The sequence below is a fragment of the Poecilia reticulata genome, linkage group LG2 (assembly GCF_000633615.1).
Source record: "Poecilia reticulata strain Guanapo linkage group LG2, Guppy_female_1.0+MT, whole genome shotgun sequence".
In the NCBI taxonomy this organism is placed as follows: Eukaryota; Metazoa; Chordata; class Actinopteri; order Cyprinodontiformes; family Poeciliidae; genus Poecilia; species Poecilia reticulata.
This window is the reverse complement of record NC_024332.1, coordinates 26183862-26199665: the sequence shown is the minus strand read 5'-3', so window position 1 is coordinate 26199665 and position 15804 is coordinate 26183862. Positions and strand designations below refer to the sequence as shown.

The window sequence follows — 15804 nt, the reverse complement described above, 5'->3', positions numbered from 1 at the left end:
GGGGTTGACGCCCTCCAGAGACCCTGAAACGAGAGCATGATGAATGTACAGCTCGTGATTTTTAATCAAGGATCAAAGTGGGCCCCTTCGTTGGAGCAGCCAGCCTGTCTAGACTCAAACTCTCCCATGCACATAAAGCAACATCTGCAGTACGCATTAATTACAGTAAAAGGCCGCTCTGGACCGACGCATCAAGATAAAACGCTCCTCCAAATCTAAAAACTCTCCAGAGTCAGGCTGCTTTAGAAACCCTTATTCACACACACACAGGAGGTAAGCAGCATGTGCAAACGTTACTTTTTTGAATTGGATATCGGCACGCTGAGAAATCTCCATCGATTTGGTTTTCCTCCAGCAGCAGGTTAGAACAAATCTCTGCTGCTCAGGAAAATCCCCTCAGTGGCAGATAAACTCCTCCGACTGCAGCAAAGGTTTGTTCACTTGCATTAATGCAAAAACAAATCCATTTCAGTTCTCACAATAAGAAAAAGTCTAAATACCCAGTAAAATATAAACAGTGCTCCAACTGGTGCAGGACCAGTCAGAACAAGCAGCAGCAGCCACTTGAGCTGAGCTGTTTTCATTATGAGGAAATAGTCAGGGCTAGTTGGGCCCGATGGGGGGAACCGGGGTAACACCGGGCCTTAACAAGTACACCAGTGCCACTGGACCCCATGCATAATGCAGGAGGACGTATCATAGATAGAGGGAGGACGTATCTGTGGGAAGTGAGAAAAACATGGCAGCAGAAAGATGGAGTTAAGCAAGTGCAAAGATTTAGATGCATCGCTAGTCAAAAAGGAAGCTCTGCACTGGCGGCAACACACTTAAATTTATTTAAACACAAAATTTTTCATTAAAAAAAACCCCTTAAATTTGTCCAAATCCAGAATTTCCAAACAAATTCAGATTCTTTTGTGAAGATGAGCAGTCAAAACGACCCCTGATGGCCATAAAAGGTAACAAACATGCAGGTGTTGGCAGCTTTAAGTCTCTTTTAAAAAGCTGCTGGTTTTGGTTTGATTGTCTTGTTTTATCAAGATAAGAAAACAAGAAACCTGTTTTGTCACAGAAAATCTCACTTTGACATAATGACTTCTTTGTGTTGAGATAAAAACACAAGCACATTTTATTATCTCATTAGGTTGATAACAATCAACTGATTTACGTTTTCAAAAACTAAAGTACGGTGGTGACGGTTTGGTTTACCTAGTTTTTCAATTGTTTCCATGATAACAACCCATTGTTTGCTACCACAAAATATCACCACAAAAATTTAACTACATATTGTTTATTCTTGATGTAATTATATTGAGCCTATGAGGATAAGAGAAAATTCACAACAAAGTCAAATATATGAATTTACAGTTTCAAAACCCACTGTTATTTACTATTTACTTTTCCATACCTGGAAAATGTTAAAAATCTATTTGGTAACTCTGAAAATACTTATTATTATTGCAATTTCAACAGACTTTTAAAATCAAAAGGTGAACAATAACCACCTTTGGTCAACACGTAGTGAAATGGAAAGAGAAGTGTCTTTAATAAGTAAATATTCACCTCAGAAAAGCATTTCAATCTCATCATGTCTTCTAATCATTAACCATACGGGGGGAGGATGTCACAAAGTTTGTCACCTATTGCAGCAACAATGGAGATTAAAATCTCCATTTTAATAAAAAAAAAATAATGAAGCCATCACTCTGGCCGTTTGCTCTAATGTCTGTCCATATGCATGGATGTGAGCTGTATAACATCATAAACAAACTGGTTTATGTGCTGACACAGTTTCCTGACACGAAATGGGGAAGCATGAGGATTAAGACAAATCTTCAGAGAGGAGTTGCACGGTGAAATCTCTGTACGCGTTGTCTGGGATGAAGTCGCAGTGTAAATATTTACCGATCTGCAGTTCAGGCTCGCAGCAGAGGTCGCCTGTAAAACTGATGATCTTGGGCGGATTACCAGCTGCTCGGGAGAGGAATGTCGTTTGAAAACCGTTTTATCTTTCGTTTTTCGGACTGAACCGATTATTTCTTGTCAAACTAGAATTCTGACAAACAAGAGGTCTGTTTTTCCCCTCGGTTCCTGAATGCATCATGCAATTAAACTCAGTTTTTTAACAGCTGGTCCAGGAAAGCTGCAGCACATGAATGTGTGGGTTATTCCCACAGTCCAAAAATATAATCTTTAGGTTCATTTACCTTTCTAAAACTGACCTTAGGTATAACTGTGTGGGTGGAAAAGCAATCTCCACTTTAAGAACTATAAATTGCAACATGAGAACAGCAGACAAATATTTGATCTGTTTATGATTAATGAGCTGTGCATAGTTATAATTACATGGTTAAAAGCTACAACAATCTCACAATAAATTTGTGGTTTTTTTCCACTAATGTAATACTATTTTGTATTTTCAATAAAATGCATTTTACAGCTGAAAATAGGCCTCCAGTAATGAGCAGAAAAATCACTACAACTACTAGGTTGTAGTGATTTTTCTGCTCGTATTTTATTGAAAATACAAAATAGTATTACATTAGTGGAAAAAAAAGATGTGCCGATCAGGTTTTTTCCTGCCGATACCGATCACCCATGAGGGCCGATCACAAATACCAATCACCGATACCGATCACATAATTATTTTTTTATTTTATTTTTTTATCATAAACACTACCGGTTACATTATGTGGAAAAAGTAACCATGAATTCACCTTAATTTAGACAAAAACTTGTTTTTAATAACTTTTTCCAAGAAGAAAACAAAACAAAACAGGCATTGTGCAAATTGTACTGCTATCAATAATAGTATCTTTAACAGACTGATAACATATGAAGGCTCTGAAGAGGCTAAATAATGCAAAGAGCCAAAATAAAACCTCTCAACATTGCCAAAAGATTCAAGTATAAAACTTAACATTCAAAGGCAAATACAGGATCCATTACAATGAACAATCCTGAGTTACTGAATGAAAACGTCCTGATAGCATGGCGGCTAGCTGATTACTGCTAGTTCTGATTGGCTGTTTCTGACTGAGCGGAGTAATTATGCAGAACAGGGAGAAGGTAGATTAGTTTTTCAGAGATTATCTGTCTCATGTTAGGACAGCCAAGGTTTTAATACGTATGTAACATGTATTTTTTAAGTTAGATGCTGCAGCTTTAAACAGAGGTTCGGTGTGAGAGTCACTACCAGGTGGAGCAGAAGCGGCGCTCCGTCTGTGAAATATTACTACCTGTAGCGTAGCAGCGGTTCAACAGCGAAAGCAGAACCAGCGTCTTACATCGCAGCTCGAAGACTTAAATAATTTTGTGGGTTATTTGTTTAACTTTCTGACCGTCATGCTAATCCGGGTGAGTGTTGGTAGCTGTGCGCTGCTTTACCTGCTATCTGATCCTCTATATGTCTCTTTTACTGCAGTGAGCCTCGATGTAGCCAAACTCCGTCAAGGATGCCATTGTTTTTATGCCATATTAGATTTGTCGCGTTGATGCATTTTGACGTGCTTCAATTTTCCGCCGCAACACGCAAACTTCCCCAGTCACTCAGTGCGTTATAGTTCCACATCGCTTAGGATTTGTTGCTGCGCGTTTGCGCAGMGTGAAGGAAAGAGGAGACCAGCTGCACAGGCAGGCTGAGAAATGAGAGGCAGGTGATCGGTATCGGCAACAAGAGACAATGATCGCCTATCACCGATCATGCACTTTTTCACGAAAATCGGCCGTTTATGATCGGTGACCAATCGATCGGCACACCTCTACAACCTAGTATTAATTGTAATACAATTTTAAAACTTTAAAACGGAGAATTTTATAAAATCCTTTAAAAAAAAACTGTTTTTGTATGTTGTGTTTTTATTATTATTATTATTATTATTATTATTACTGTTTTGTGTTTTATGATGAAGCCCAAATACATTCAGAAAACAATAGGTGATGCATCTTTGTATGTAGCAAAATGTAAATACTGTTGGTACAAAACAACAGATAAATGTCAGACTACTATCTCAAAGGCCATCAGCATTTTGTGGTTGAACTCCAACTTCATGGCGCATTCAAGAACATGCCATGAACTACACTGTCTAAATTCAGACAGCTACAAGTTGATGTATGTCTTTTAAAAATCATCAAAAGTCACYAATGTCTCATTCTAAATATAATAATCAACTTCTTCACAAACTTTTATCATCAAATTATTTTCAGTCACTGTGGATGGTGATGYTGTGGGTATGAAGGATCTCTGGTAGCAGTCAGTCTTGCAACAAATCTGAAGATGCCTCTGACTGAAGAATACTGATGTACGACATCTCATGAGAATTACAACTCAATCCACAGGTGTACTGGATGGCACCATCAAGCTCTGCTAATCCGCCTCATTTGCTTGTATTGCTCATCTTTAAATCTCTGGTCATGCGGTTAGCTATGGTTAGTTAAAATGCTAAAGTCGAGGATCAAAATGTGGATATAAACTGACAAAGAAGGGAACAGACCGACAGTCTTACAGTAATGTTTTTTTTTTTAAACCTCTAGGCACAAAATTAAACGTTACCGTTTGGTGTGTCTCTTCTGTAAAGGGTTATTTTGATATTTAAGGAACTGAAATTGCACTAGACCATTTCTAATTTAATTTCCTGCCTATTTTATCATGAAGAGCAGCTTACATGGGGTTTTTCTGAAAACCAACAGATATACAGACTAACTCTCAAGCCATGACAAACAAACTTAACCTTCACGTGTTTCTTTTGGCCTCATCAGATAAAACTCCCTGTTGGCTAAGTGCTCTGCCCTTATCACCGGGTTCTTGGTGCCATTGTGAGTGGTGCCAGTTCCACTCGGCTTTCCCAGAGAGTTATTATCCCACTCTGAGTGGAAACCATTCATTTCCCCACTTCAGACGGTAATGAGCGAGTAGAATAATCATCTGCTGCACTCTGCAAAACACAGACAGCACCTGGCTCACACTCGGAGCAACCCCGACTATTACCCAATTTGAGAAAGCTTTTCATTTTCACCCAAACGCTCGCAGACACTCGAGGCACCTCACTGTGAAACTATCCTACTGCGACGTGAGAGAATGTTTTCGCCTCCCATCCTTCCTCTACTTCTTGAGGTTAAGCTTTAGCACTGATATGCCTCGATTCTTTTCCAAAGCAGTTGAGAAAATTCTGCCTCCAGGCTTAATTTCTGTTGTGCAACCTCCGATTAGGCAATTCCCACTTCCAAGCCGAAGCATCAGGTAACACAAAACCGTCACTTTGAAAACTGCAATCTCAAACCCCTGATCTGCAAATCTGGCAAACCCAGTAACACCAGTCTCGGCCTGCAATGGTGACTTTTCCGTAGCGTCTCCAAAATATTTGGAGTTAAAGCAGAAGAGTCAAGACTTTTAGCGTCATCCAAGAGTTGACTTTCAATGCCACGTAAACAATGCTGTGCAAAAAAAAAAAAAAAACACAACGGAAAATGAAGAAAAACCAAACAGCACTTTGTGGTTGACCTTGTGTTCGTCACCATGTCGCTGTACTGGTGAGACGTTTAGGAAAATGAGGACGTAAAAAGAGGAATGTGGGTGTATAATTAACTGTAAACCTATTAAGGTCTAACATACTATGACTAACAGACATGGGATATTACTCATTAATTTCATAAAGACGAGCTTTAAAACTGCTAAAATATTCCATCACATTGTTCCTGCAGTTTAAAATTGTTTCAAAGTCACCCAAACATACCTAAAGCATCATCTTCATCCTTTTCATTCTCATTTTGAGTGTCATTTTATTCCAAGGGGGAATAAAATACCACTCAATTTTATGAGTGTCATTTTATGACACTCATAAAATGATTTTGGAAATTAGCATTTCCAAAATCACATGCCAGGCCTTCTTCTCCTCCTGTTTCCATCACACATTGGAAATAATTTTCATCTTAATTTCCAAATGTAGCTGAGCTATTTAAAATTAAAAAGCATCAAGGTAAAATACTCTTTGATGCTAATTTAAATGGTGAATATATCTTCTACAGCAATAAATGATCTTCTGACTGAATAAAAGAAACTCGCCAATCACTAAAAAGACAAACTAAATCAAATAAAACTTACAGAATATCTCATTATAATATCACAAACTTTAAAATCAAGCATTTAACTTGAGGGACATAACTTAGCATTTAGTGACTCTGCAACTTGATTTTTAACCAAAAATGTCTAATTTCAACAATAAAAATCCACGCCTTCAAACTTGTGGTGTACCACAAGGTTCTGTGCTCAGTCCAATACTTTTCATATTATATACAATATAATGCATCAACCGTATATAATCACTTACTTTTTGGTCAATTTCAGTGTATTCAGTATAACAGTTTCTTTCACAATGTACATTAAGAAAAAAATWAATCAACATACAACGAAAGTTTTTTGATTTTGTTACTGTCATTTCAGGTAAAATAACTAAAAGTGTAGCTGCAACACGGTTTTAATTCTGCCTCCCCAGACTTCATTTCTGCTTGTTTGCACTTGCTTGTGAATATACTGAGAGTGAAAAATATATAATACACTAGCAAAACCCACTGCACAGCCTCATTCAAATCACAACCATTTCACGTTAAATTTGGGCTTATAATCTATTTATTCCCACTGCACAGTCCTTCCTTATACAGTCTCTTATTGTTTCCTAATTAACTTAAACTAAACAGACCCAATTTCTAGCAGCATGTCTCACTCAGAGCTCCACAAAGGCCCCTTGAGGGCCTTAAGGCCCCATCTTAAGCTGACTAAATATGAAACATGCACAGCCACACAAGTGGGCTGCAGAAAAGGTTGAGGGGATTTGTTTTTTTCCACCCTTCTTTCCTTCCCACAGGTCTGGGTTGTGTTGCATTCAATGCATCCTGCAACAAGCTGTGCATTGCATTCTGCAGAGGTAATAAACATTGCATTATAAGACCATGCATAACCTCGATATACCCACCTGAAGAGCAGGAGATGAGGAAAACGGCTATGGCCAGTTTTGTAGCGTCTCCCATTTTCCATCCGAATGTGTCCACAAAAGAATAGTTTTATAAAAGCTCAAACTCCACAAAAATGAAGAAAAAAAAATCTAAAAAACAATCTAAAATTGAATGTCTTGCTCCCCAAAGGAGAACAGTCTCTGGAAAATGTGCATATTTAAAGAAAATGGAGGCCAAATCCAAAATATTCCAGGTTACAAGTCCTAAAAACAGGAGAGGGGGAGAAGGGAATGCTGGGAGGTATTTCCAGGTTTTACAGCGAAGCAATGGAGGGCGACTCGGTGGCACCAGTGCCAGTGTTTTCATACACTTGCGAGGTCAGCGGCAGCATTATAGGCAGACAAACTGAGCCTTCAGAAGAGCGGCGCAGAGAGCCGAGCCACAGCCGGGCTGGGCTAACATCCATCGGACTCCACACCAAGCGCACTCGGGTGCTTAATCAAACTTCTCCTCGGCGAGCTCCGGAACATAGCCGTAAAATATGATTTATTTCTTTCTTAAAAACACCACTTCGTAGTCTTCGAGATGAAAACGGTGGGTTTAAAAGCAGTTTTTGTCGTTTAAATCCGTGTGGAAGCTCGCGCTTCGCCCGACAGTCCGACGGGGCTGCCCGGCCACAACCACAGCCACAGCCAGCTCCGGCCGCTCCAGCAGGGACACAACCGATTAAAGGGCTCCAAGCGGAGTGAAATGCTCCTCCAAAGTGGGCCAAACAACCGCTTCCGTCGAAATAACTCGATACAAGGAGCGAAAACCGTGTATTATGGCAGAATAATCGGGCAAAACTACAGTTAATCCGTGTAGGACGAGCTGGATTTTCCAAGTCCGTCTCCTCCTCGGGTCGGGACAATTTCAAGATGGAGTCACTGGTCTGTGTCAGCTATGCCAAGTTGAGCTGTCCCGCATCCGGTAATGATTTTCAAAGTAAAACACAAGGTAAATACTATTTATTTTCTAAATAAATACAAATAAAAAACAAATGTTCAAAAATATTTAACATCTACAGCAGAATGTAAGTATTTTATAGTGTTTTCCATTTGTTCAAAGAAGTTTGAAAGCAAACCTACCAACAAGCTGGGAATATTGATTTTGAATTTTTTTTGGGATAAAATGTTGTCATTGAAAGTAAGAATTTCAAATTCCAGGTTAGAAAAATCACCTGCAATTGCTGCTGAAGTGGAAATACTGATTGGGAAGCTCAGAAGATTTGGGGAAAAGTTCAGCCAACGTTTGTAGCAAAATGGAGCTGTAGCATGTAGGAATAACCAGCAGAAATTTGATTATATATTTGAAACATTAGATTTTTTTGGGTCCATTTTTAGGAAAAGAAAAGGTTATAGCTCATTGGAGCCCTGATATTAGTGGAAGTCAGTCTACGAATACCTAAAATCGACCCACCTCTAAATACTTTTAAAATATCTTAGATATGTGCTCAAAAAATCCCAGAATATGGGAATTTTCCACAAATATTTTGGAGTTATGTTCCATGTAGAAATCCACAAATATTTAACCAGTGGCGTTTGTTTATTAATTAATTGTGGTGTCTGAAAACCCCTTTTTATATATTTATTTGTACACTAAAATATTAATGTAGTTGGTTTTGCTCAAGTTTTGACATTGCGTTCGTTCAACTTTTACTTTGGAGGTAAAATCCGCACACTTCCGGTAGGAAGCTGAATAACTATGGAGCTTGTTTGAGCGGCTTTACGAGCTTAGGGATTGTTTTTGTTCGGGAAGGCTACTTGTTTTATACTCTGGTTTGTCCCGATGCGACAAAAGATGGGCGGTCCGAGCTGGAAGGTCCACCTTTTCATAAAAAAAAAAAAAAAAAAGACTTGTAATAACATGCAACATATTTGTAAATAAATTGCAACAATAAACTTGTATTTCTTGCGTTACATGGAGGGTCTAATTAAATAAAGAGGGCTTGTGGGGGATTTCTGCCATATAGGAAAACCCATAATGTAAACTATCCTTCTTTTAACAAACTACCAAGGGTATGTCCATCTCCCTGTTGCTTAACACAATCTGCACACATGCTGCAGCCTGCAGCTATGTGCTACTATAGGTCACATATTGGATTTCAACATGGGTTGGGTGCTAAGTAATAAATGCTGAGAATGCCATGAAGAACAGATATAGGCTTGGCCTGCTCCCAAAATCTGTGTGACACTAATCTCCCTAATAGCCTGGAGCAGATCTCCAGCTATAAGCGCTGCTCAGCGATTAGGAGGTCAAAGGTCTCTGGGGATTTCTCCGCTGTGCTGGAAGCTGAGTCACCTGTTCTACATCGGAGCGTTGGCTTTCATCTCCAGCAAGAAAAAGAAAACACGCTCCCGTTTCTTGAAGCTGGGGAAACCAGTACAGGCCAGTTTGTGGTGAAGGAGAGGATTTAGATCCAGTAGATGCAGAGATTTTCAGTCTATTCCTGGAAACCCAAGCTCAGGAAAAGTAAAAGTTATTTCTCCTTTTATTTATCTTGGAATTACTCTGTGTTTATTATGTGTTAGGTGAGGCTAATATTACAACAATAGCCACATTGTCACCTTATACGCCAGCTACTGCAGATGTGGTTGCAGGTAAGGTTTCTTCCATCCTGCATGAATGCATACACCAACCCACCTGCAGCTGCATTTTCCTTCACTTCCTCAAACTTTTGTTCATATAAAAAAAAAAAAAAAAAAAAAGGAGTATGACTTTCTTGTGGAAGTGGCGTGTTGTATCCGTCTCCCTTTGAGTGGGGAAGACCTGCCATCCTGGTCTTGGAGATTTATTGCCCATGAAGCTAATCCCATTACTCAACTATCAGATGCCAAATCTCCTCTAATGGCATTACATGGGCCTGAATTACGTATGATGATGCTTGCTGTGGAGGGCTCAGCACATATTCCTTACTGGAACCACTGGTCCTTGTGCAGAGTAACCCYATGGCTCTGCAGCTTAATGGACTCCGTATTGAGTGTCAAGGGAAGTCAAATTTATTGACAATGGGCTTTTAACAAAAAGCAGGTTGCTCACAGACAGCATGGCAGAGCAACAAAGGATGTAAATACATGTGAAGCCGAGAGAACGCAGTGAAATGTTAGCAATCGAGGGTCTGTAATGTGTGACAGCAGGAGCTGCAGGGCAGCGCTGAGGCCAAGTGGACACAGCATGAATGATGAATGGAAAGATCAGGTTTCAGAGCTCAAATCAGGCTGCAATGTTTCTCCTGAGGGTCATGTTTAATGGTGCTGTGACACGTTTCAAGGTTAGAGCATGATGGACGCAGTAAGACCTCAGGTATGAGTAGAAACAGCAAAATCAGCATTCGAGAATACTCTCTGTGCAAAACAAAGCTGATTATTGAAAATTATGGAAAATTGGTCATGTTAGTCAAATGGCTTAAAAACTGAAAACAAATAAATAACAAAACTAAAAATCCATAAAAAGTGAAGAAAAGTGTTGATTATCATACATTTATTGATAATGTAAAGCATATGGACTTAAAATACAAATGAAAATATGAATTTGGAGATTTCAAAAACAACATGAAGAAAGAAATATGCGTTTACAAATTTAGAAAAATTCAAGAGTGAAAGAAAATAAATGTAAAATTTGTATAAAAAATGTATTATTTTCCTTTTTTAGTTACATTTCTATAATGTGCACCTAAGTTTACAAGACAAATGACAGGAAATGTGTGTTTATGTATGGAAAGCTATGCAATACTCAATAAGTTTAAAAAAAGAAAGAGAGAGTTTTAAAGGTAGACAGACAAGAAACATATACATAGAGAAAAATAAACAAATACATAAAAACCACATTATTTATGCCAGTATATTCAATGTGCAACTTTACAACAAATAGCAGCAAAAAAAAAAAGAGAGCAATAAATTGCTAAGAAAAGACACCAAATCTGTTGCATCTTGTCTAAAGTAGGAATTAATATTTTATTTAAATCTCAGCATCAAAGTGACAGCTGGTTGGAAGAAAAGGAGCTRCACGTCCTCACTGGCCTTTTAAGTCAACAACAAACCAGGTGAAGCATTTAAAGTATGTAGGTGRCTTTGTTGAYAGGTGTGCTTGTCGTCTCGCACCAGGAAATGTAAGCCTGATATAAACTGTTGACACAAAGCTGGAAGGAGCAGAAATATCCTCGCAATCAGGCATCAAGAGACGACAGCAGATAAGGAAAAACGAGGGACTGGAACAGAGTCGGTGTTCCAATAAACATCCTGGTGTTTTGCTTTTAGCTTCTGGTTTGATGGCGAGCAAAAGGGAGAGAGATAAAAGAGCAGATTCCTTCACGCCTTYGAGTTTCTTCAGAATCTCATGGAGACCTCTTAAATAAATAAATACATGAATAAACGCTAAAAAGTGTCTAATCTGTGTCCATGTTAATACTAATAAAACTCAGAGGGGAAAAAAACAAGAAAAAAATAAAGTTATTAAGAAAGAAAAGAAGCAATACATTTAAATAATTAAGTACATTTATTGTTATTGTTKTAAAAAAAATAAAAGACTCCTTCCTTCTAATTTCTTCTTGTGATTGATAAATAAAATGAATAAAGAGTGATTCAACTAAAACATATTGTATCTTTGTGCATGTTGACTCTAATAAAGCTGAGTTTTGTAAAAACTGGAGTATAAGTGCAAAATAAAGTGATAWAAAGAAGCTCCTTTGTCTGAATAATCCTGTGTTCATGTTGCTGGGCAGCATTGAGGGTCTTTCCTCTCTCCAGAAACAAGCGGCTAAAATAAAAGCCTCTCCTTCTGCTCTGAAAGCTCGCAGTGCAAAATGATTTATACTCCTGCTTTGGGCTTGTCGTGATGCCACTCAGAGCGATTTATCTTGTCTTGGCACTGCTGCTCGGTAGCGGGATCCGTCCAAGCCCCTCTTTCCCTCCTTTCTGTTGTTTCAGCATGAATGATCTTTTCCATTGACAGCTTTGTTCATCCCCGCAGGCAAATCTGCACCTGTAACCAAAGCCCGGTGGATACCAGCCTAATTACCGCTCTCATCTGGCACCCAGCTGCCTCCCTTGTCCTTGTGTGAACCTGCGCTGCAGAACCTCAGAAGGGGGAGTTTCAAAACGAGCCCTCAGCTGCCGGGAGCCGCTGCCTGCACAGATGGAGCCGAGGAGAGAGGGAGGCTTTCAAGGACTCCGGGTCAAATCGATGCACATGCATCGTCAATCAGCAACGACAGCTTCTGTCACAGTGGCAGGTATCACCCGCCTCCTTAATCCTCGGCGTGCCTGCCCTGATCTGTGGCAGCTACTGTTTTTAAAACCAAACATGCTGGAGCTGTCAGCAGCGGAGGCTGGGAATGCTGCTGCTGCTGCTTCTCTGAAGGTTGGTGGGTTCAGCCTGGAAACTGCAAACCGGAGCCGAGGAAGGATGAGTGGAACTAATGTGGGCATTGGGGATAAGGAGCACGCAACCTTCTCTTATTGAATAAACACATTGGATGATGACGCGAGTTGCACTTATAAGCCACACCCAACGAAGGGCGAACTTATTGTGAGGCTTAAGTGCTTTTTAATAATCTGAGCTCATATAAAGAGCCACTGCAGCTGAATTTAAATGCAAATCTTGACCTTTGTCAAGCTGTTTAATGCACCCTAGGTTCCAGCCAGACTCACCTGCGTTTGCATCCTCCATCCCTTAATCAAGGTTGGAGGTTTGAGTCAAACGCACATGAACCCGTCCACCTCTGATGAAGTCGGCTTGGCGCTGACAGCTCTAAATTTAATGCGCGCTGCTCCCAAACATACATGTCAGCATGACCAGGCCGGTTTGAAAATAACACCACGTTAAAGCCGAGGTGGCAGGATGCTTCCAGCGTGACGCCACGCTTATGCAACGCCGCGGTGAGGCCGTGATATTCGTGGAATGTAACCCGACACTCCAAAACCGTTTTAGACGAGTTGTTGCCAGCGTTCAGGAAGGCAGCTGCAAATTACAGGGCAACTTCTGGAAGAAAACAGGCCTAGGTGTGTTCAGGAATCACTCCAATCCAATCCAGGTTGGATTGGATTGGAGTCCCTTTCTTGAGAATCATAACACTCATTCTCAAGAAAGGGACTGGAAGAAATTAAAGTAATCTCAGTACAACTATAATAATAAATGTAATACATTCAGGACAGGGTCTTGGCGCAGATGGAGACTTTTTATTTCTAACCAACATATTTTTTTTTACATCAACCCAAAAGTCCATCCATCCATCCATTTTCTYTCACCCTTGTCCCTCAGTGGGGTCGGGAGGGTTGTTGGTGCCCATCTCCAGCTAACGTTCCGGGCGATCAACCCAAAAGTATCAGATTTTTTTATAACCAAGCTTTAATAGTAAATAAAACCACGTTGTATCCTGAGACTTTCATTGCATTCAAATCAACTTTAATCCAGTGTATTAAACTTGGGTAAATTTAGCAAACGTTTTTGATGTAAAGTGACCGAAGTCCTGTATAAATTTGTTCAGTCGAGCCAAAATAACTTTGAAAACCACGATTCTACTCTGCAACCTGTTAGCCAATTAGCCCAGTCTATTGTCGCAGCACTCCCAGTATTCAGTTACATCTCTCTCATTCCTTGCTGGTTCCTCCTGTTATGTCCATGTTGTCTTTAGTTACTGGATTTTTCTGGTTTTTGTTTTCCTCTGGCTCCCTGCATTCCCACTGATTTTTTGGTAAGTTTTTTCATTAAGCATTATTTTTCTACAAGCTGCCTCTTCCTCTTCGTGACAGGCTCTTGTAGTTCTAGTAGAACTCTAATAAAGTAACTTTTTAGTCCCAGAAAGTAGTCTCTAACTTTTTAAAACAATGTGCAACTGCAAGCAGGACAAAAAGCGACAGCATTGTCATTGCTGAGAGGGCCTGTTACAGTTTGTCAATATTCAGCCACCCTGTTTCCTTTGACGGCTAATTTCTCTTTTTCAAACCCACTTAATTCTCCAGCTCTTTGGTTTTTCCCTCCAAATGTTCTTCGCTCAGAAAACCCCTGAAGGATTTCCTCTTGTTCCCGAGGGCAGTTTGGCTTTAAGGATGGAATTATCCTTTCTCCCGGCACTCCAGACCAACATATCGGCCGGGATTATGTAGTCGTTTCCATGTCCACTGAGAGCGCCTCCAAGCAGCAGGCCCTGGTTTTTCACACTAATTTCACGTTCACATTTGGGAAATTTCCAAACCGGGATTGGCTCCAAATTCTTTATTTTATATCAATTGCTCATATTTAACCAGTATTCTGAGGAGGTGAGATTTTGCACTATTTTTCTCCTGCAATCAGAGCTGCATTAACCTCCTGCAGAGTGATAATTTGATTAATTTGTGACGCTTGATTAATTTAATAGAAATAGTAAAGTGCTTTTTAAGTTACATTAATGTGAATGACATTTCTTTATATTATTTATGTTGGATTAAAATACCAACTAAAGTGCTGAAAACCTGTTTGGAAGACCTTTGGAAAGAAAAGGTTGTGGGAATATTTGGTTTCTGAAGAAGACGTTACTCAATCATGTTGTTTATAACTAATCGCTCTGTGAGTTTCTATAACGTAAACCTGAAACTCTCATCACTTCTGCATAGATACCTCAATGTGTAATCCAGCCATGCTCTTCTCAGGTGAATCAGGGTGACAATTATTATCTAACATTACACTTGCTCACAAGATCACACAGGGTCAGGCGGGTTATATGTATGAGGTCATTATTAGCACAAGCGGCGCGCCTCAGGCTGACTGAAGCTCCTTTTTTATTTTTGCAATCCAACACAGCAGCATTTTCTAAAACTGACTGATGAGACGTGACATGATTACAGACCGCATCATTTCAGGTTCCCCTCCAGGCATCAGCATGAGAATAAAATTAGCATTGGGGAAATTATATAATTCTCTTTTTGTTTATCTTTGTGAATCAGCTTTTATGATATCTTGAAACTAGTCCCTAAATCCAGCATACTAACTTACTATCCACCCTGTTAAAGGTTTAATATAACAAAAACAACCTGGTGAGAAACGTAACCCCAGAAAATATTACTGGTTGCTATGGTGATATCAAAATGACTAACTTTTCCTGAAGTTTTTCAACTGTGAATGGTGTTTGGAGTGCAACGTGTGTCTCAGCTACAGAAGTCCAAAGATTTGTTGCTTCTTTCATCAAAATGACACCAAAATAGTGTATGTTTGGAGATGTTATACTTTTTACATTGGCACCTTCAGTTAGAGACATCAAGTGTCATTTCTTGCATTTCAAGCAGCACAAAATTTCACCATAAAACACGAATATAAATCGATGGAGTAGTTTTAAATGAACATGCTCTACAAACCTCTCTTCGTTGAAACATCTGCTGTGAAAGCAGTGCTTACCACACTTGAACTGAATGTTGACAGTGCAGGGAATAAGTGGGGGGGAGAAAGGGAGGAAAAATCTGAACCTTAAGCACATGTTTCAACAGCATTCATGTCATTGTAGTAATAATACCTGTCTTATGCTCCACTAAGCATATTTTACACTAATTTCAAGTTCAATATAGCATAAAATCCAAATTACTGTTAATTCTGAATTACTATACTGTTGATAGTATCACTTTTGAGAGGGCCAACAAAATTCTAGAACACACAAATAAATGATCAATGACATTTATTCACTTTTACACAGGGGTGAAAGTAGCTTTAAATTCTTGGGGGTACTATGACAAAAAAATTATAATAAAAAAGTTATACATATGCATACATTATTGTGCACAGAAAGATAGTGAGCATTTTACTTGCAAACATGCACACACATGCATACACACACACACGCACACGCACACA

General features: G+C 39.4%; 1 protein-coding gene across 2 annotated transcripts in view; it reads right to left on the bottom strand.

Moving 5' to 3' along the window:
* The window catches only part of LOC103457427 (activin receptor type-2A), a 41922-nt gene extending 34070 nt beyond the window's left edge, over positions 1–7852 (bottom strand). The window contains exon 1 of one of the 2 annotated variants that reach the window (XM_008397537.2): positions 6969–7852. In XM_008397537.2, coding sequence (XP_008395759.1) covers positions 6969–7023 — 55 coding nt within the window. In that variant the 5' untranslated portion in view covers positions 7024–7852. The remainder of the gene's footprint in view (positions 1–6968) is intronic. The other variant, XM_008397546.2, reaches the window with a different exon arrangement.
* Positions 7853–15804: the final 7952 nt, after the last annotated feature.